Source organism: Polypterus senegalus, chromosome 2 (genome assembly GCF_016835505.1).
Source record: "Polypterus senegalus isolate Bchr_013 chromosome 2, ASM1683550v1, whole genome shotgun sequence".
NCBI lineage: Eukaryota > Metazoa > Chordata > Cladistia > Polypteriformes > Polypteridae > Polypterus > Polypterus senegalus.
In genome coordinates, this window is record NC_053155.1 from 320,881,564 (window position 1) to 320,896,524 (window position 14,961).

At 48.3% G+C, this 14,961-nt stretch overlaps 1 protein-coding gene across 1 annotated transcript in view; it reads left to right on the top strand.

Moving 5' to 3' along the window:
* Window positions 1-14,961, top strand: part of LOC120524100 (interferon alpha/beta receptor 1a-like) — a 68,348-nt gene that overhangs the window by 37,115 nt on the left and 16,272 nt on the right. The window contains exon 2 of the mRNA XM_039745967.1: window positions 12,838-12,964. Coding sequence (XP_039601901.1) covers window positions 12,838-12,964 — 127 coding nt within the window. The remainder of the gene's footprint in view (window positions 1-12,837; window positions 12,965-14,961) is intronic.

Consider the following 14,961-nt stretch of genomic DNA (forward strand, 5'->3'; position numbering starts at 1 on the left):
AGCCGTTGAAGGTTTTCATTTTGATTCTCTTGATGGACGCACCTCTGCAGAAATTTCAGAATCGGAGACGCATTTCAGGGTCCCTTCCTGCCTGGACGTGTGGCAGAGGCACTTCACCTGCTGACTCAATGAGCGACACCATCTGGCAGTGTCGCCCCCTGGTGGCTACGCCGTTGAGTTTTAAAAATACGGAGGTCGGGTCATCGTACTTCCCAGTCACTCGGTGTGTTTGCACACACGTAACCAGGAGGAGGCGGCGAGTATCCCAGTCTGCTTTCTTAACAGTCTGCCTTAACGTGAGCTGGTAATCCTCTGGAGGTCATTCAATTGTGTGAAAGTGAGTGAAATGTCGTCCTCGCTCTTGGCCGGCGTGAATCCAAAAACAAGCCTGACGCCGGCGATGCTCTTGTTGTGTCCTATAAATACGTGTAGTGATTTGTGGGCTGCGAGCCCCCGATGATTCGCGGTATGGCTACTGTGTCCCCCGATCACATCGTCTGCACGTATCAATAGCTGACATCGCTAAACTGACGCGGCTCGCCTTGCTCTGATTGGCTGTGTGATTGAGCCCGGTTAAGGGGTGATGTACCGAATTACGTGAGCGTCTCTCCTTCCACCCGGTGCCGCTGCAGGAATATTGTCAATAATAATAATAATAAGTAAATATCGTGTTAAGTTCCTCGTTCCTTTAAAAAGTAACCAAACGTCTCGAGATTGTGTTGAGCACTCTGCGGTCCGCTCATCGACATAGATGTGGTGATTTCTGAAATTTTAAGAGGGATTATGTCAGCCAACAGACGGGATATTGCAAACTCCTCACAAAATTCATCCTTATGGACTCTTCTGCCTAAAAGCTCATGTGAAGCCAAGCAGGTGACCGGAGTGCAGTAGACCAGCGTGGACTCCGAAATCCCAACTGTAACCCGCCACATCAGAGAGCTTTGACGTCTGTTAACCCGGTTTCTCTAACCAGAAAACGCTGTGACCACCAGGGGGCGTAGCAGCAGCCCAAACTCCCCAGACACAACTACACAACCCAACCCTGGGTTCAAACACAAGACCGTCTCCACCGTTGTCCACAATTCCCAGAACTCCTCTGTTGCTTCCTTCCGCACCTCCCTTGGAGCCTCGTCCACACTCCTCCCGACTCTCGGCTTTATAGTGAAGCGTATTCTTCAGATTGGTAATCGACGCGCACTCCAGGAGTGTTCTAGGCACGTGAGCACGTAACGATTGTATTTCACTAAGCACTCAAGGTGGAAGAGCTAGGATTCAAAAGGCTCCGTCTGCACATTTTTATTATTCTGTATGAGCCGAAAACCACCAATACTTCACAAGTCAAAGGGCAGACATGCAGGTGAACTGGGAAGGAAGGCGGAGAGAGGGCATTTGAACTTTATAACTCTCGCCAGTAGGGAGTCCAGGCAGGCCTTGTCAGACAGACATGATGGACACACAGGGGTTGGAGCAGATGAGGAAGACTAACGACTTGTGTGAGAAGTGAGTCTGTGTGCGCGTCGTACAATAAAGAACTCTGCTGCCTGTCCTGAGACTCCGAGTGCCGCCTTTGGCACCGACGATGCCCATGCCTGCCTGCTTCTACAACTTCTTTAATGCCAAACCTGGCAGTACTACATCGGCCATGGCATTGCACACTGGAAGCACTTCCGGCTCAGGTGGAAGTCTCTTGAAGATGTCATGTTGATCCCTGGTAGCTTCCCCTGGCGGCACCCAAGAACTCCAGCAGGGCTGACCCATAGGACTACAATTCCCATCCTGCCCTGCAGATGTGCCTATGGGTGTCCCATTGGTGGGATGCTGCCACCTTGTGTGCAAGGGGAAGAATAGAACGTTGGGCAGCAGACACCTCTTGTCCTTCCATTATGGCTTCCTTTTCTGGCTGGAAGCCAACCTCACGCCGGGTTTACATGGCGTTTTTGAAACTCGGGTCTCTTTGAATAAGCGGGTTGTTATAAGGTGCCGTGAAACGCACTCACTGTGTCAGAGACAGATGGCATGCACCGTGTTGATTGGCACATGCGAGGAAGAACTTCATTGCACATTCTTGAGCTTTGAGGAGAAGCCCAAGTCTACGGGAGGGACTGGCAGAGTTTTGTGACCATTCACTTATCACACAGACTGGGCCGGGACCGGAGTGCCATGAGGTGCCAACGCCGACACGATCAGCCATTTGACTACAGCAGGGAACAAATGGGAAGAAACACATGAAACACATAGCACAGAAATGAAACAAAGATGTGAGACTGCGTTACGAAGGAGCCCTGCAAACACCTCCAGTGTCTGTGTGTGTGTGTGTCTGTGTGTCTGTCTGTGTGTGTATAAACCATAAAATCCATAAACCCACAAGCCGCAGCTCCTGGTCTCAGACGTTCACATGCACAGGTGTTGTGGGCCACACGCTTGAGGGGATTTCCAGCTGCTCTTCTCTTTGTTTGGTCCACTCGCTTGTGTTTGCATTGAAGAGAGTCAGAGGGGGGGGGTTACTGAACCAGCGATGAAATGCCGCAGAGACCACCGCAGTAGGCACCCTTGGGCCTGTGCAGGGGTGGACTGACTGAATGGGCCCTTGTGTGCAGCACCTGTCACACTGAACGCCGCCATCGCCCAGCTGTTCTCCTCTTTGCTCAGGGTGAGTGCCAGCAGGTGACGTGACTCACTTGGGGTCTCACTCACATTTTTATATTGCAGCTTTTTTTCAAGTGCAGACCGTTTGTCGCCACATTTTGACCACGTGAATACTTAATGAGGGTCACAAAGGGCATCAAGGGAGTGGGCAGCCACCATCAGTGGGGGGCACAAAGCTTGATGAGAGGTAGTCAAGGGTAGCAGGTGGTTGACTTTTTAAATAAGAAGTGTGAGTGAAATGTAATGGAGCATAACCTCACAGCCATTTTGGGGTCCCAATGGGCTAAAGCCTCTCCCGGCAGCACTGGGTTGCCGAGCAGGAAACAGGATGCCAGTCCAGTACAGGGCCCACTTTGGAAGCTGACCATTGAAGCCCTCCACAGATTTTATCCTAACAAACTCTGCATTTGGCCTGTCATTTAAGACGTCTGCTCTGTGCAGGGCAGATGCCATCTTTTCCACCAATGTTCACAGACCTCAGAGTAGGTCACTTTTTATCGACCACTTGCTGAAATACCCGCCGTTGCCCGGGAGGAAAATAACGTGTTTTTTTTTTTTTTTTTTTTTTTATTGTTTGAGAACAACATAATTAAAAAAATAAAAACTTTAAAAATAAATTAACAAACAGTAAAGACTCACTAATGTCCTTGTCTTGCTGTCTTGTGTATGTTATCATCCAGTTGACGCTCTGAACCGGCCTACTCGATTTAATTTGAAAAGCAACAGGCGGGCGCAGTGGTGGCACTCAAACATAAAGAATGCTGGCAGTCGCCTGCTTTATACTAAGCACAGGATCCTAGAAAGTATTAAAATCGCCCAAACCACTCTGGGCATCTCTCTGCTATGAGGATTCATGTTGCCGACGCGCTAACATCGTGTGTGCATTAGCAGCTAAGCGACTTGTCTTTCTTTGGAGGTTTCGTTTTGCTGGTGTGCTGGTCTCGTTTGCTGGAGCCCTCACCCCGACTCGACGTCTCACTTCCGGGCCGGACAGACGCACGCACACACTCCCACCATAGACGTTTATATATAAGTGGCTGTTTGAGTCACAAAGACAGAATGAGTCCCAAAAATAGTTGTATGCCAACTCGATTTAATGTCAAAAGCAACAGGCGGGCGCAGTGGTGGCACTCAAACATAAAGAATCCTGGCAGTCACCTTCAGTTCGCCCTCTGGTGGTCGTTCCGAGTGTCAACTGAATGGTAACTGGCTTACAAGACCACACAATCACCCCCCACCCTACTCAGGAGGCCACCAATGAGGAACATGTGTACCAAGTTTCATGAAAATCACTCCAGCCGTTCAGACGTGATGGTGGATCATCCATACAGTCAAAGTAAGAAGTTTGTGAACCGTGTGAAATGATCCTGTTTACTGCGTGAATTGGTCATAAAAGTGATCTGCTCTTCATCGGAGTCCCTGGTCCTGATCTACACGATGAGCTTAAGACAAAGACACACAAACAATTCTACTCTTTCATGTCTTTATTTTACAAACGTATTCAACGTTCACAGTGGTAGTGGAAAAGTAAGTGAACCTTGGGATTTCATAACTGGCTGACCCTCCTTTGGCAGCAGTGACCTCAACCTGGCGCTTCCTGTAGCTGCAGATCAGACCTGCACATCGTGCGTTTGGGGGAATTTGAGCCCATTCTTCTCTGCTGAGCTGCCTTAACTCTTCATATTCTTCAGTCGTCTTCTGTGTGGCTCTCTCTCTTCAAGTCATTCAATAGGACTGAGATCTGAGCTCTGACTGGGCCGCTCCACAAGGCCGAGTTTGTTCTTCTGAAGCCATCGTGCTGTTGATTTGCTGCCATGTTTGGGCTCGTTGTCCTGCTGCATCACCCGGCCTCTTCTGAGTTTAAGTTGATGGACAGAAACCCTCACATCATCCTGGAGAATTTGTGAATTTGTGAATGGAGAACTTGATAATGGCAAGCTGTCCAGGCCCCGATGCAGTAAAGCAGGCCCAAATCCTGATGTTCCCTCCACCATACTTTACCGTAGGGATGATGTTTTGATGTTGATATGTGGTGCCCTTATTACGCCAATTGAAGTTTTGCTTGCTCCTTCCAAATAGTTTAATTTTAGTATCTTCACTCCACAAAACATTTTCCCAGTTCCGTATTGGAGTGTCTAAGTGCTCGTTCAGCAAAGTTCTTTTTTGATAGCAGTGACGTCTTTCTTGGTGTCCTGCCATGGACTCCTTTCTTGTTCAGTGTTTTGTGTATAGTTGACTCGTGAACGGAGATGTCAGCCAGTTCTGATGACTTCTTCAAGTCCTGTGCTGTCACTCTGGGGTTCTTTTTGACCTCATCGCTGACTTTGCTTTGGGGTCATCTTGGCAGGGCAACCACCTCTAGGCAGAGTAGCCACAATACCAAACGGTCTCCATTTATAGACAACGTGCCTAACAGTAGACTGATGAAGATCTCAGATCTTTGAGAGGACTTTGTAACCCTTTCCAGCCTCATGTAGATTATGAACAATTCTCCATCGTAGCTCTTTTTTATTTTTTTTACCGTGTCCTGTTCGGCTGTGAAGCAATCAGAATTGATGTCTGAATGCTGGCGACTAGCCTTACAGTTTTTCTCTCGGGTGGAGCGTTACAGCTTCTGCTGATGTCACGCCTGATACCAAAACTTTATTAAAAAATATTTTTAGATGTTTTTAAGATTCGAACCGGACACGGAGACAAAAGTGAAAGAAAAAGAAGAGAGAGAAGGAAGAGATGGAGGTAAAGGGGGAGGGGGGGGTTTCGTATAGAATAAACAATAAATGAACCAGAATCCGCTTCTAGACCTGCAGAAAGAGAGAGAAACCACAAGACAAAAACATTGCTGCATCAGCTACATGAAGATATATAAAAGTAATAATGTCTGCTGACAACCACACAGTAATTATTACTAAGGCGTTTAGGGCCAACCACAACCTTAGATCATGTGCTGAAGACGTCCAAGTCATACTTCTGAAAGCACCAAGTGAGCACCTGTGTGCGTACGCACGCTTGTATGTGTAACGTTTCTCTATAGGAGCGTCCAGTCGTGAGTGTGAAGGGCCACAGACCTGCCCCCAAAAACGTACAGAAGATGGAGGGAGTTCAAGCCCAGAGATCACCCCAGAGCGCGGAGACCCCAGGGAGGCCATCACCAGAGAAGCCCCAACCCCCTCGAGAGGCGCAGAGGATCACCCCGGGGGGCCACAACCAGCAGCCGGCAGAGTCCCGGGAGATTCAGAGAGCTCTTTAGTGCGAGGCGTGACTCCCATCTGGATGTGCTTCTTGTCAAAAGCTCAAAAGTCAAACTTTATCGTGTTTGTGATCAATCAAAGTCATTCTGGACCTCCACACCTCTGAACTCGTCTCATTAAATGGTGTGCGAAATTTGGACTGCAGTGAGCTTTTTAAAAAGTCCTTAGCTGAGGGTTCACTTACTTTATCCAACCTTCAGTTTCACAGTTTGAACGATTTACTCAATACGGTCAACACTTCTCTGAAAATCTGTGTGTCTTGAGTTCTAGGAGACGGTGTGTGTTCATTATGGGGACTGACATGAAGATACGAGCAGGTGTTATGTGGGAATTGGACAGAAACAGAGAGAATTCCTAGGGGTCACATACGTTTTACTTTGACTACACACACACATTGACTTTTATATACACACATATATATATATTGTACACCAGGCCTGTCTATTAAATAACGAGATTGTGTTTCTACCTCATAAACAAAGCAGTGAGAGCCGATTCTGAGCCGTTCCCATTCAGGTTTAAACCGGTCCAAACCCGCACGACAAGCGACAGCACCCTCTGCCGTTTAGTTGATGGCCAGTCACCGTTTCATGCCGTTGTCTTTCCCCTCATGCGCCGGAATCCTGCTAAGTTTAAAAATGGAGCAACGTGTCCGTCTGAACTTTCTAGTAAAATCGAGCAAAACGCCAACGGAATCTTTTCAAATGCTGACCGAGGATTATGGGGAAGGCCGCATGTCTCGCAAATTGAAATCGGTGCGTAAAGAGACACCTTCTGAGTCAATGGATGCAGTAAAAAGAAGAAAACGTTTGAGGTGTTGAAACAGCCGACAGGACCTGATCCGCTCCACGCCATCGAGCAGTAGAAGCCAAGGCTGCATGGGTGCGTAACTGCAAATGGAGACAGACGAGCGTTAGAGTTGTCACACAGATAGAAGTCTCGTTATTTAATAGACAGACCTGGGTGACCTGTGCTACAGAGACATCACAATCCCAGTGGCTCACACGTTTCTCTACACTTCGTTCATATTTGGTTGCATTGCCTTTAAATTGTTAAACTTGAACCCAACATCTTGGGCCGCCTTCCACAAGAAGCTGCTGGAATTCTGGCCCATTCCTCCACTGGTGTAACTGGCACAGGTTGCTGCCCTGACACCTCGCCTGTATGAATGATGATGGATCCCAGCTGACATTCCTGATTTCCTTCACCTGCCCAGGCGCTGTTGGGATTTCTTACCCAGCTGGTGGGCGCTGAGGGACCACAGAAGGTCCTCGCCGAGGGCAATGCCAACTCTCTGTGCTTCGGTGACGCCAGCGTGCACAGCTCTGTACTGTTCCGCCCTCTTCCACAGGTCTGCAGTCACAATGTGACTCGGTGTGACCTGAACAAAAGGTGACAAGTGACGCTTTGAGGGCGGATGTTGAGTGTGATAATGGGCTGTAAACATCGAGAAAACACAATTGTTACTTTACAGGTGTGTCGTCTTTGCTAGGAGGTTTGTTTGACTCATCGACTTGGCATTGAATCCCAGCGTGTGTGTGAGAGTACCACAGAGTAACCAACATCTAGAACGGCATCGACATCTGGCGAGAGAGCGAAGCGAAATACTCGGTGGACGCCATGTCTTGCGTCTGTTTCAGTATTTTGAGTTTAACTCTTGACTTGTCAGACTGCGAGTTCAGTTCAGGAGATCTAAAACCGTAAGTGCGGTACCGGCATCAGTGGATTGATCGATCGATTGGTCGCCAGCTGATCCGCTGCTGCTGCCACCGACACGGCCACTAATGCTAACATGTGCCAACACGCGCCAACATGGCACTGCACACAGCATGTTGGCTTACATGAGAAACGATTGCTTTGTGTGTTTTTCAGAAGTTTTTTGGAAAAATATTCAGCACTGGGAGAGAAAGGGAAAAAATAATCAGCGCTAAAAGAGTTCAAAGTTAGCAGAAGATTTGGAACTTTTAACACAATGTATGTGAAGCCTCCGAACAGCCCTGGACGTTGCGCCACGTCAAGATATTCTTAGTCGCGTCAGACCTACGGGCCACACGTTTGTCACATTTACTGTAACTAAGACAGGCAGCCCGGCCAGATACTGCAGCAGGATTGGGGACGATAAAAATCCCAAAGCACAGCACGGGGCCTGCCGCCATGTCGACTCGGTGCCCTTCATGAACTGCTCTGTCTGTGTTTGATTTTCTATTTCTGTTTATTTAGTGGGCTCGCTTGTCCTAGACGTGCCCGCCCGAGGGAGGCTGTGTGCTCGAACCCAAACTCTGCCTCTGCTTATCTCCCTTGTCACTCGCCAGGGCACCTTAGGGCAGGTCTTTCAGGCCAACAAGCTTTGCCAGTCCAGTTCAGCTCATTTCTCCAAATATTTAAAGGCCGTGTGCCCGTGGTTTATGATTGACTGCAGGCGCCATCCCGAGGCGCGTCTCCACCCCGGACTTGTTTGCTCGTGTTTGGTTTTTTTTTTTTTGTTTGCCTCTGTGCCTGAGCCGCTGGCCTCATGGGTTACAGTAATGGCTGCTGCCGGGACGCCCTTCTTTCACAGGAAAGCCCCATTTATAAAATATGCCATGCTTGAAAAGTAGCGCCGTTTAGGGAGCAAATTCTGTTCCTCTTGCTGAAGTCGCTGGTGAAAGATCCGTGAAAATCAGAAAGTCACTGTAAGGGTCTGGAAGTGCGTGCAGCTGAAATATAACATCCCTGGATGAATCCTCAGAAACGTGTTTAGGGTTAGGCGGTCCATGGAGTCCAGCGATTTGAGGTCTGGGTTAGGGTGACACCATGTGGCTTTTCTATGGGTGCTGCCATTCTGGTGTACTGTTGCTATGATACAACGCCCAAGGTGCAATTTAAATCTGATGACAACAACAGCAACATTTATTTCTATAGCACATTTTCATACACAAAGTAGCTCAAAGTGCTTTACATGATGAAGAATAGAAAATTAAAAGACACAATAAGAAAATAAAATAAATCAACATTAATTAACATAGAATAAGAGTAAGGTGGTCCAATGGCCAGGGGGGACAGAAAAAACAAAAAAAAAACTCCAGACGGCCGGAGAAAAAACTAAAATCTGCAGGGATTCCAGACCACAATACCACCTGACCAGTCCCCTCTGGGCAATCTACCTCACATAAGTCAAACAGTCCTCTTTGGATTTAGGGTTCTCACGGAAGGATTTGATGATGATGATGATGGTCACGTAGACTTCTGGCTTTCAGTCCATCAATGTTGGAGCATCATGAAGCTTTGAGTAGGTGGAGGTGGCGCAGGCCGCCATCACAAAGAAACTGGAAAAAGAAACAGAAGAGAGAGTAGGGGTCAGTACGGATTTTGGAGCCACTGTGAATAATTATTATGAGGAAATTGAACATACAGAGTATCAGTATTAAGTTAAAGTGAAGTTATAAAAAGGCCATGTTAAAGTAATGTGTTTTCAGCAGTGTTTTAAACTGCTCTACTGTATCAGCCTAGTGAATTCCTATTGGCAGGCTATTCCAGATTTTAGGTGCATAGCAGCAGAAGGCCGCCTGCCCGCCTCACCACTTCTTTGAAGTTTTGTTCTTGGAATTCTAAGGAGACACTCATTTGAGGATCTGAGGTTACGATTTGGAATATAAGATGTCAGACACTCTGATATATAAGATGGAGCGAGATTATTTAAGGCTTTATAAACCATAAGCAGAATTTTAAAGTCAATCCTGAATGACACAGGTGACCAGTGTAGTGACATCAAAACTGGAGAAATGTGTTCGGATTTTCTTTTCCCAGTTAGGATTCTAGCAGCTCCATTCTGCACTCATCGTTATTGATTTCTGTCTTTTTTAGGTGGTCCTGAGAGGAGTGCGTTACAGTAATCTAGTCGACTGAACACAAAAGCGTGGATTAATTTCTCAACATCTTTCAATGATATAAGAGGTCTAACTTTACTTATATTTCTTAAGTGAAAAAATGCAGTCCCAGTGTTCCTAGACAGGAAGCTCTTCTTTACACAGTGACATGTGGGACTTGGGGACAAACTACCGAGACATGGAGTGGAAGAAGAAACCTGGAGAATGTGGATGAGATATCGGGACAGCAGAGCTGTTAGCTAAACAAATGGGCTCGATAGACTGAAGGGTCTCCTCTTGTCTGTCAGATTTCTTATGTTCTTACCTGTCCTGGAGTCTCGAAAAACACACATTTTAAAATCCCCTTCCTTCAGCAACACAGATGTGGAAAAACGTCCTGTCGTAGACTTCACGAAATGAAACCACAGGCTTCGGTATGATCTGGAATTTATTCTTTGGTGCAAGCAGGACCCCAACACCCCCTTACTGCTTTGATCCAATCTAGAATTCATCAGGGTCCCCCTCCATTTCTTCAAAGCGATCAGGACTTTATATGCTATCAGGAATTTAGCAGTGCATAGTGCGGCACCAGGGAAGCGGGAGTAAGGCCGGGAGGTTTTGGAGTTATCCGTGATTTGCCTTTGAACCATTTTCGTCTGCTGTGGCTTGGCACCCTGCCCAGGGATTTGTTCCTACCTTGCGCCCTGTGCTGGCTGGGATTGGCTCCAGCAGACCCCCGTGACCCCATGTTAGGATATAGCGGGTTGGAGAATGACTGACTGACTGACTGACCATTTTCGTACCAGTACTGTGGTCCAAAAGCTGGCATCGATACCAGTCCACATGCACTTCAGATCAGGTCACCCACCTGAAGCTAAGTTGGCTCAGGCCTGGTCAGTACTTGGATGGGAGACCACCTAGGAGAAGCTTACGAGGTCCTAACCATGTGGTCTGTGTGTGGATCCTAATGCCCCAGTATAGTGACGGGGGGACACTGTACTGCACAAATGGCGCAGTTACTTTGGCTGCAGTGTTAAACTGAGGTCCTGACTCTCTGTGGTTGCAAAGATCCTTGGGTTTCCTTCATAAAGAGATGCGTGTCTTAGGATTTTCAGACTAAATTGCCCACCTCGGCCTGGTGGATGCTGCACCTAAGCGGCCCCCCCAATGTGTGAAGCTCTTTGAGTAATGAGAAAGCTTTAAATAAATGGAAAGTATTATTATTGTAAGTCAAAATCTTAGCGTCGATCCAACACTAATTGGCAGCCCTGTGTTTTAGGAACATCGCAAAAGGGCGAGCAGTGAAACGCCTTCGATTTGTCAGAGTGCAGCGCAGGATCAGACAGCAACAACGAATAAAGGAAATGCGTGGAAACGGCGTAAACACTGAAAAGCTGGCGTGACTGGAAAATCAGCTCGAAATAAGTGGCTTTAGCTGAACTTGACCCTTGACCCTCCTAGCAGTGCAAGTCGACTCCCCGTGACACCGATTAATAACCAATGAGTGGCGTGTTAGCGGCTTCCAAAAGGCCAGCTCTCATCAAGACAAAGACTGTTAGATGACACTGGAATTACCAAACCACATGCACTCCCAGTGCCCTCCACAACGCTTGGCACAAAGACACTTTATTTTATTTTTTTTTCCTTGATTTCCTCCTCTGTTCCACAGTTTAAATTTACAAATGAAACGATTCAGACGTTGAGATTTAAGTGCACGGCGACGACTTTCATTGAAGGCGATTTGCAGGCGTTTGGGTCACACCACGTAGAGATGGCAGCACGTTTTCTGCCATTTACCACAGTTACGCCACACTGCTGATTGCTTAGCCAACCAACCACCGCTCACTCTTGAACCAGTGATGACATCCCACCGGCGTCGCGGTCCCCACTGCCTCGCACACACTAAGACGTGAAGATGGCTTTGTGCTCCCCTGCACCGGTGACCCCCACCTGACACACAGAGTGCCATTTGTAATGACCGGTGCACTTGATGACCGACATACGGCCAAATGGCCGGTCCCAAATGGAAGGGGAAGTTAGGAAAGGGGGCCGTTAATGACGTCAGGGTCAAGTCTCACAGAGATCCGTTTTGTTGTTCAGCTTTGGACGTCTTATTAGAACATCCTGAGTATTTCCAGTTATTTCAGACGATTCTGTACGTGAAATATCTGAAATGCAAGGGTGAGTGGAGGTTTAAGGCGTTGGCACCGAGGACAGGTGGGTCGCATATTCTACTTTGTTTTTTTTTTTTGGGTCACATTTCATTTCCTAGCCCCCCGCTCATTTTGTTCTCCTAGTCAGAGCAGATGAAAGGATCAGCTCAACTGTAAATTTGCAGCCTGCCCAGGACGCGTGTGCCACACAACTTGCAGCCTTAACCACAACACCCCGGCGGTCTTCTAAGAAATGAAGCAAAATGGCGTGTGTGGTTTTGTGCTGGCAGCCCACCTCCACTTCTTGCATAAGCCACTTGGTGAAGAGGGGTGCCCAGCAGTTACCGGCACAGCCTCGTCTTCTAAACTCCAGGGGCCTGGTGGGATTGTGCCATCCCAGTGTGAAAGAGTTGAGGAAGTAATGAAGAGACGTGAGCCTCGATTAGGTAATGAAAACGAAGCCCAGTGCGATTCGAATGGACTTCCAGTCTAGAAACAGGCAGGCACAGCAGGAAGAAGACCACCTTAGGAAAGATCAGAAGTGCCTTACAGGGCAGGAGGAGGGCGCTAATGAGACACAGAATGAAGAAAAAAAAAAAACGGAGGGTAAAAACCTGCAGCCAGTGGGGATTCCCTGGTCTGGTGTCCTGTGGTGGTCCAGGTAGCATTGGCCGCTGTTGGTTTTCCTGTCACGGTTTCGTTGGACCCTCTGCCCCAGCTCTGCCCTTTTTTGGTTGTTTCCCTGGTCCTTTTACCCATGCTTGTTAATTATTTTGAAATGGCCCCGGGCCTGAGGTTGGTCTGAAGCTCACATGCGGGACCTCGACTGAATGTGATGAAGTTCATGAGCATTGAAGGCACAGCTTGTCAGATTCCAGTTGGTCTTCCACTGACGTTCAGCAGCACACCTGACCTTAACGTTTTTGTTTCCTGTTTCTTTTCCAGCTGCTAGAATTGTACCTCAGCCAGAGAACGTGAGGATGGAGGCGCTGAACACCCAGTATATTCTGAAGTGGGACTGGGCGCCGGCCCTGTGGAAGACCACCGTCCTCTTCACGGCCGAGTTCCTCCCGTGAGTTCATTCTGACCAGAAACAGTAAGCTTGTGTGTGTTTGATGTGTTTGGGTCTTTCCCTTCTTCACAGGGACTTGTCAGAGATGACCCTGCAACAGTTAGGTCATCCATGGATGTGTTTGGAGCATTCGGCCGGCCGTTAGCTTCCCAGGGCCTTCACAACGTGCTCAGGTGCACCTGCATAACGCAGGTCAGGGGAGGCAGTTTAGTAAAGTCAGCGCACATTTGGGTTGTGCAGGAACATATTTACAGCTTTTACTTTGAGTGTGGACTTCACCCTAACCATAGAAAGAAAAAACTCAAAAGAAAATGTCCACAGAGCTCTAAAAAGGACAAGACATCCAGTCCGCCTACCCTGGTAGAATCCATACACACGTGGCCAAAAGTATTGGATCCAAGATTTGCCCCTTTATCTTTGCAGAACTGCTCAAGCTGTGCCAGGTTAGGTGCGGAGTGGTGGTGACGTCTCCCCACAGTTGGGACTGTGACTGGGCCTCTCCAGGTCATCCGTGGTCACCTTTGGCTCTTTGTTCTGTTGCTGTCCTCCTCAGTTTGCACTTTCTGCCTGACAGTGTGATGCTGCATTCATCTTCCCATCGGTCCGGCCTGTCCCACAACGGGATGCTGCCACAGTGCTGGGCTGGTGGTGTCCCACACATCCTACTTCCTATGCAAGACAAAACATTCCACTTGAGTCTCATCAGACTTCCTGCCACATCAGCAGCCACACCACATGGAGGTCACCCACCTGCAACTAAGCCTGCCCAGGCCCGGCCAGTACTTAGATGGGAGACCATCTAGGAAAAAGGCTGGGTTGCTGCCAAAAGAGGTGTTGGTGAGGCCAGCAGGGGGCGCTTACCCTTTTGGTCTAAATGTGGATCCCAGTGCAGTGACGGGGAAACTGGGCTGTAAACATGGTGCCATCCTTCAGATGAGACATAAAACTGAGAGCCTGACTTTCTGTGGTCATTAAGGATCCCTGGGCATCCTTCATAAAGGCTAGGGTGTATCCCGATGTCCTGGGTAAGTAGCACACCATCGCCAGGTCACTCTGGCCCCCTAATTGGTTGTCTCTGTCACCCCTTCACCACATAACAGCTAATGTGTGGTGAGCGTACTGGTGCCAAAATGGCTGCAGTCACATCATCCAGGTGGATCCTCCTCATTAGTGGTGACTGAAGTGGCTCCCTACTCACTGTGTAAAGTGAATTCAGTACTGAGAAAGGCGCTATATAAATGAAAAGAATTATTGTTATTTTCTTTGCAGGATCTTCCAAGTGATGTTTTCCAAATTATTTACAGGCGCGGATGTGCTTTTTATTTGTTCTGCCAGGGCTTCTTCATTGCCGCTGTACCCATAATGCCATGCAACCTTATAGACTGTTGAGCCGGGCGCATCCTCCACAACTGCAGTCTCTGCCTTCACTAGCTGCTCTTACAAATTTAATATGCAATAAATAATTTAAAGCAGGACTAAGTGCTCAATAAAAATAATTCAATGCCGCCTTTCACACACCCACAATTCTCCAGAACCAACCCCGGTCAGTCTGCTAATGGGGTCTGGCAGACCAGTCGGCCCCAACACACCTCAGCTCGGCGGCTCCTAAGCGTTCAGAGAATGCAGAACGGCCTTGTCTGCTTCCACCACAGCACCGTAGCCCGTGTGGTCATTCTGCTGACCCTCGTGTGCTCCCGGCCGCGCCCCCATTGGCACGTGCCCTCTTTTTAAGATGAACCTAGACTGTCATCCTGTGGGCCTGTCACCTGTATGTGCCCGCACTAAAGTGACGCACCTCTGCATCCTCATTCTAATCATCGTCGGGTCTCTCCATGCACTTCACAAACCAGCTGGAAAGCCGCAAACTGAACAGCCCACCCGTCCACAGCCAAAGATGAAAGTCCAGTAAAGAGCAGAGCAGGACGCCACTGCCAGTCACATGAAGGCCTTGGAAGTTTGCTGCAGGATTTTCACGGTGGTCTTGGTTGCTCACAGTC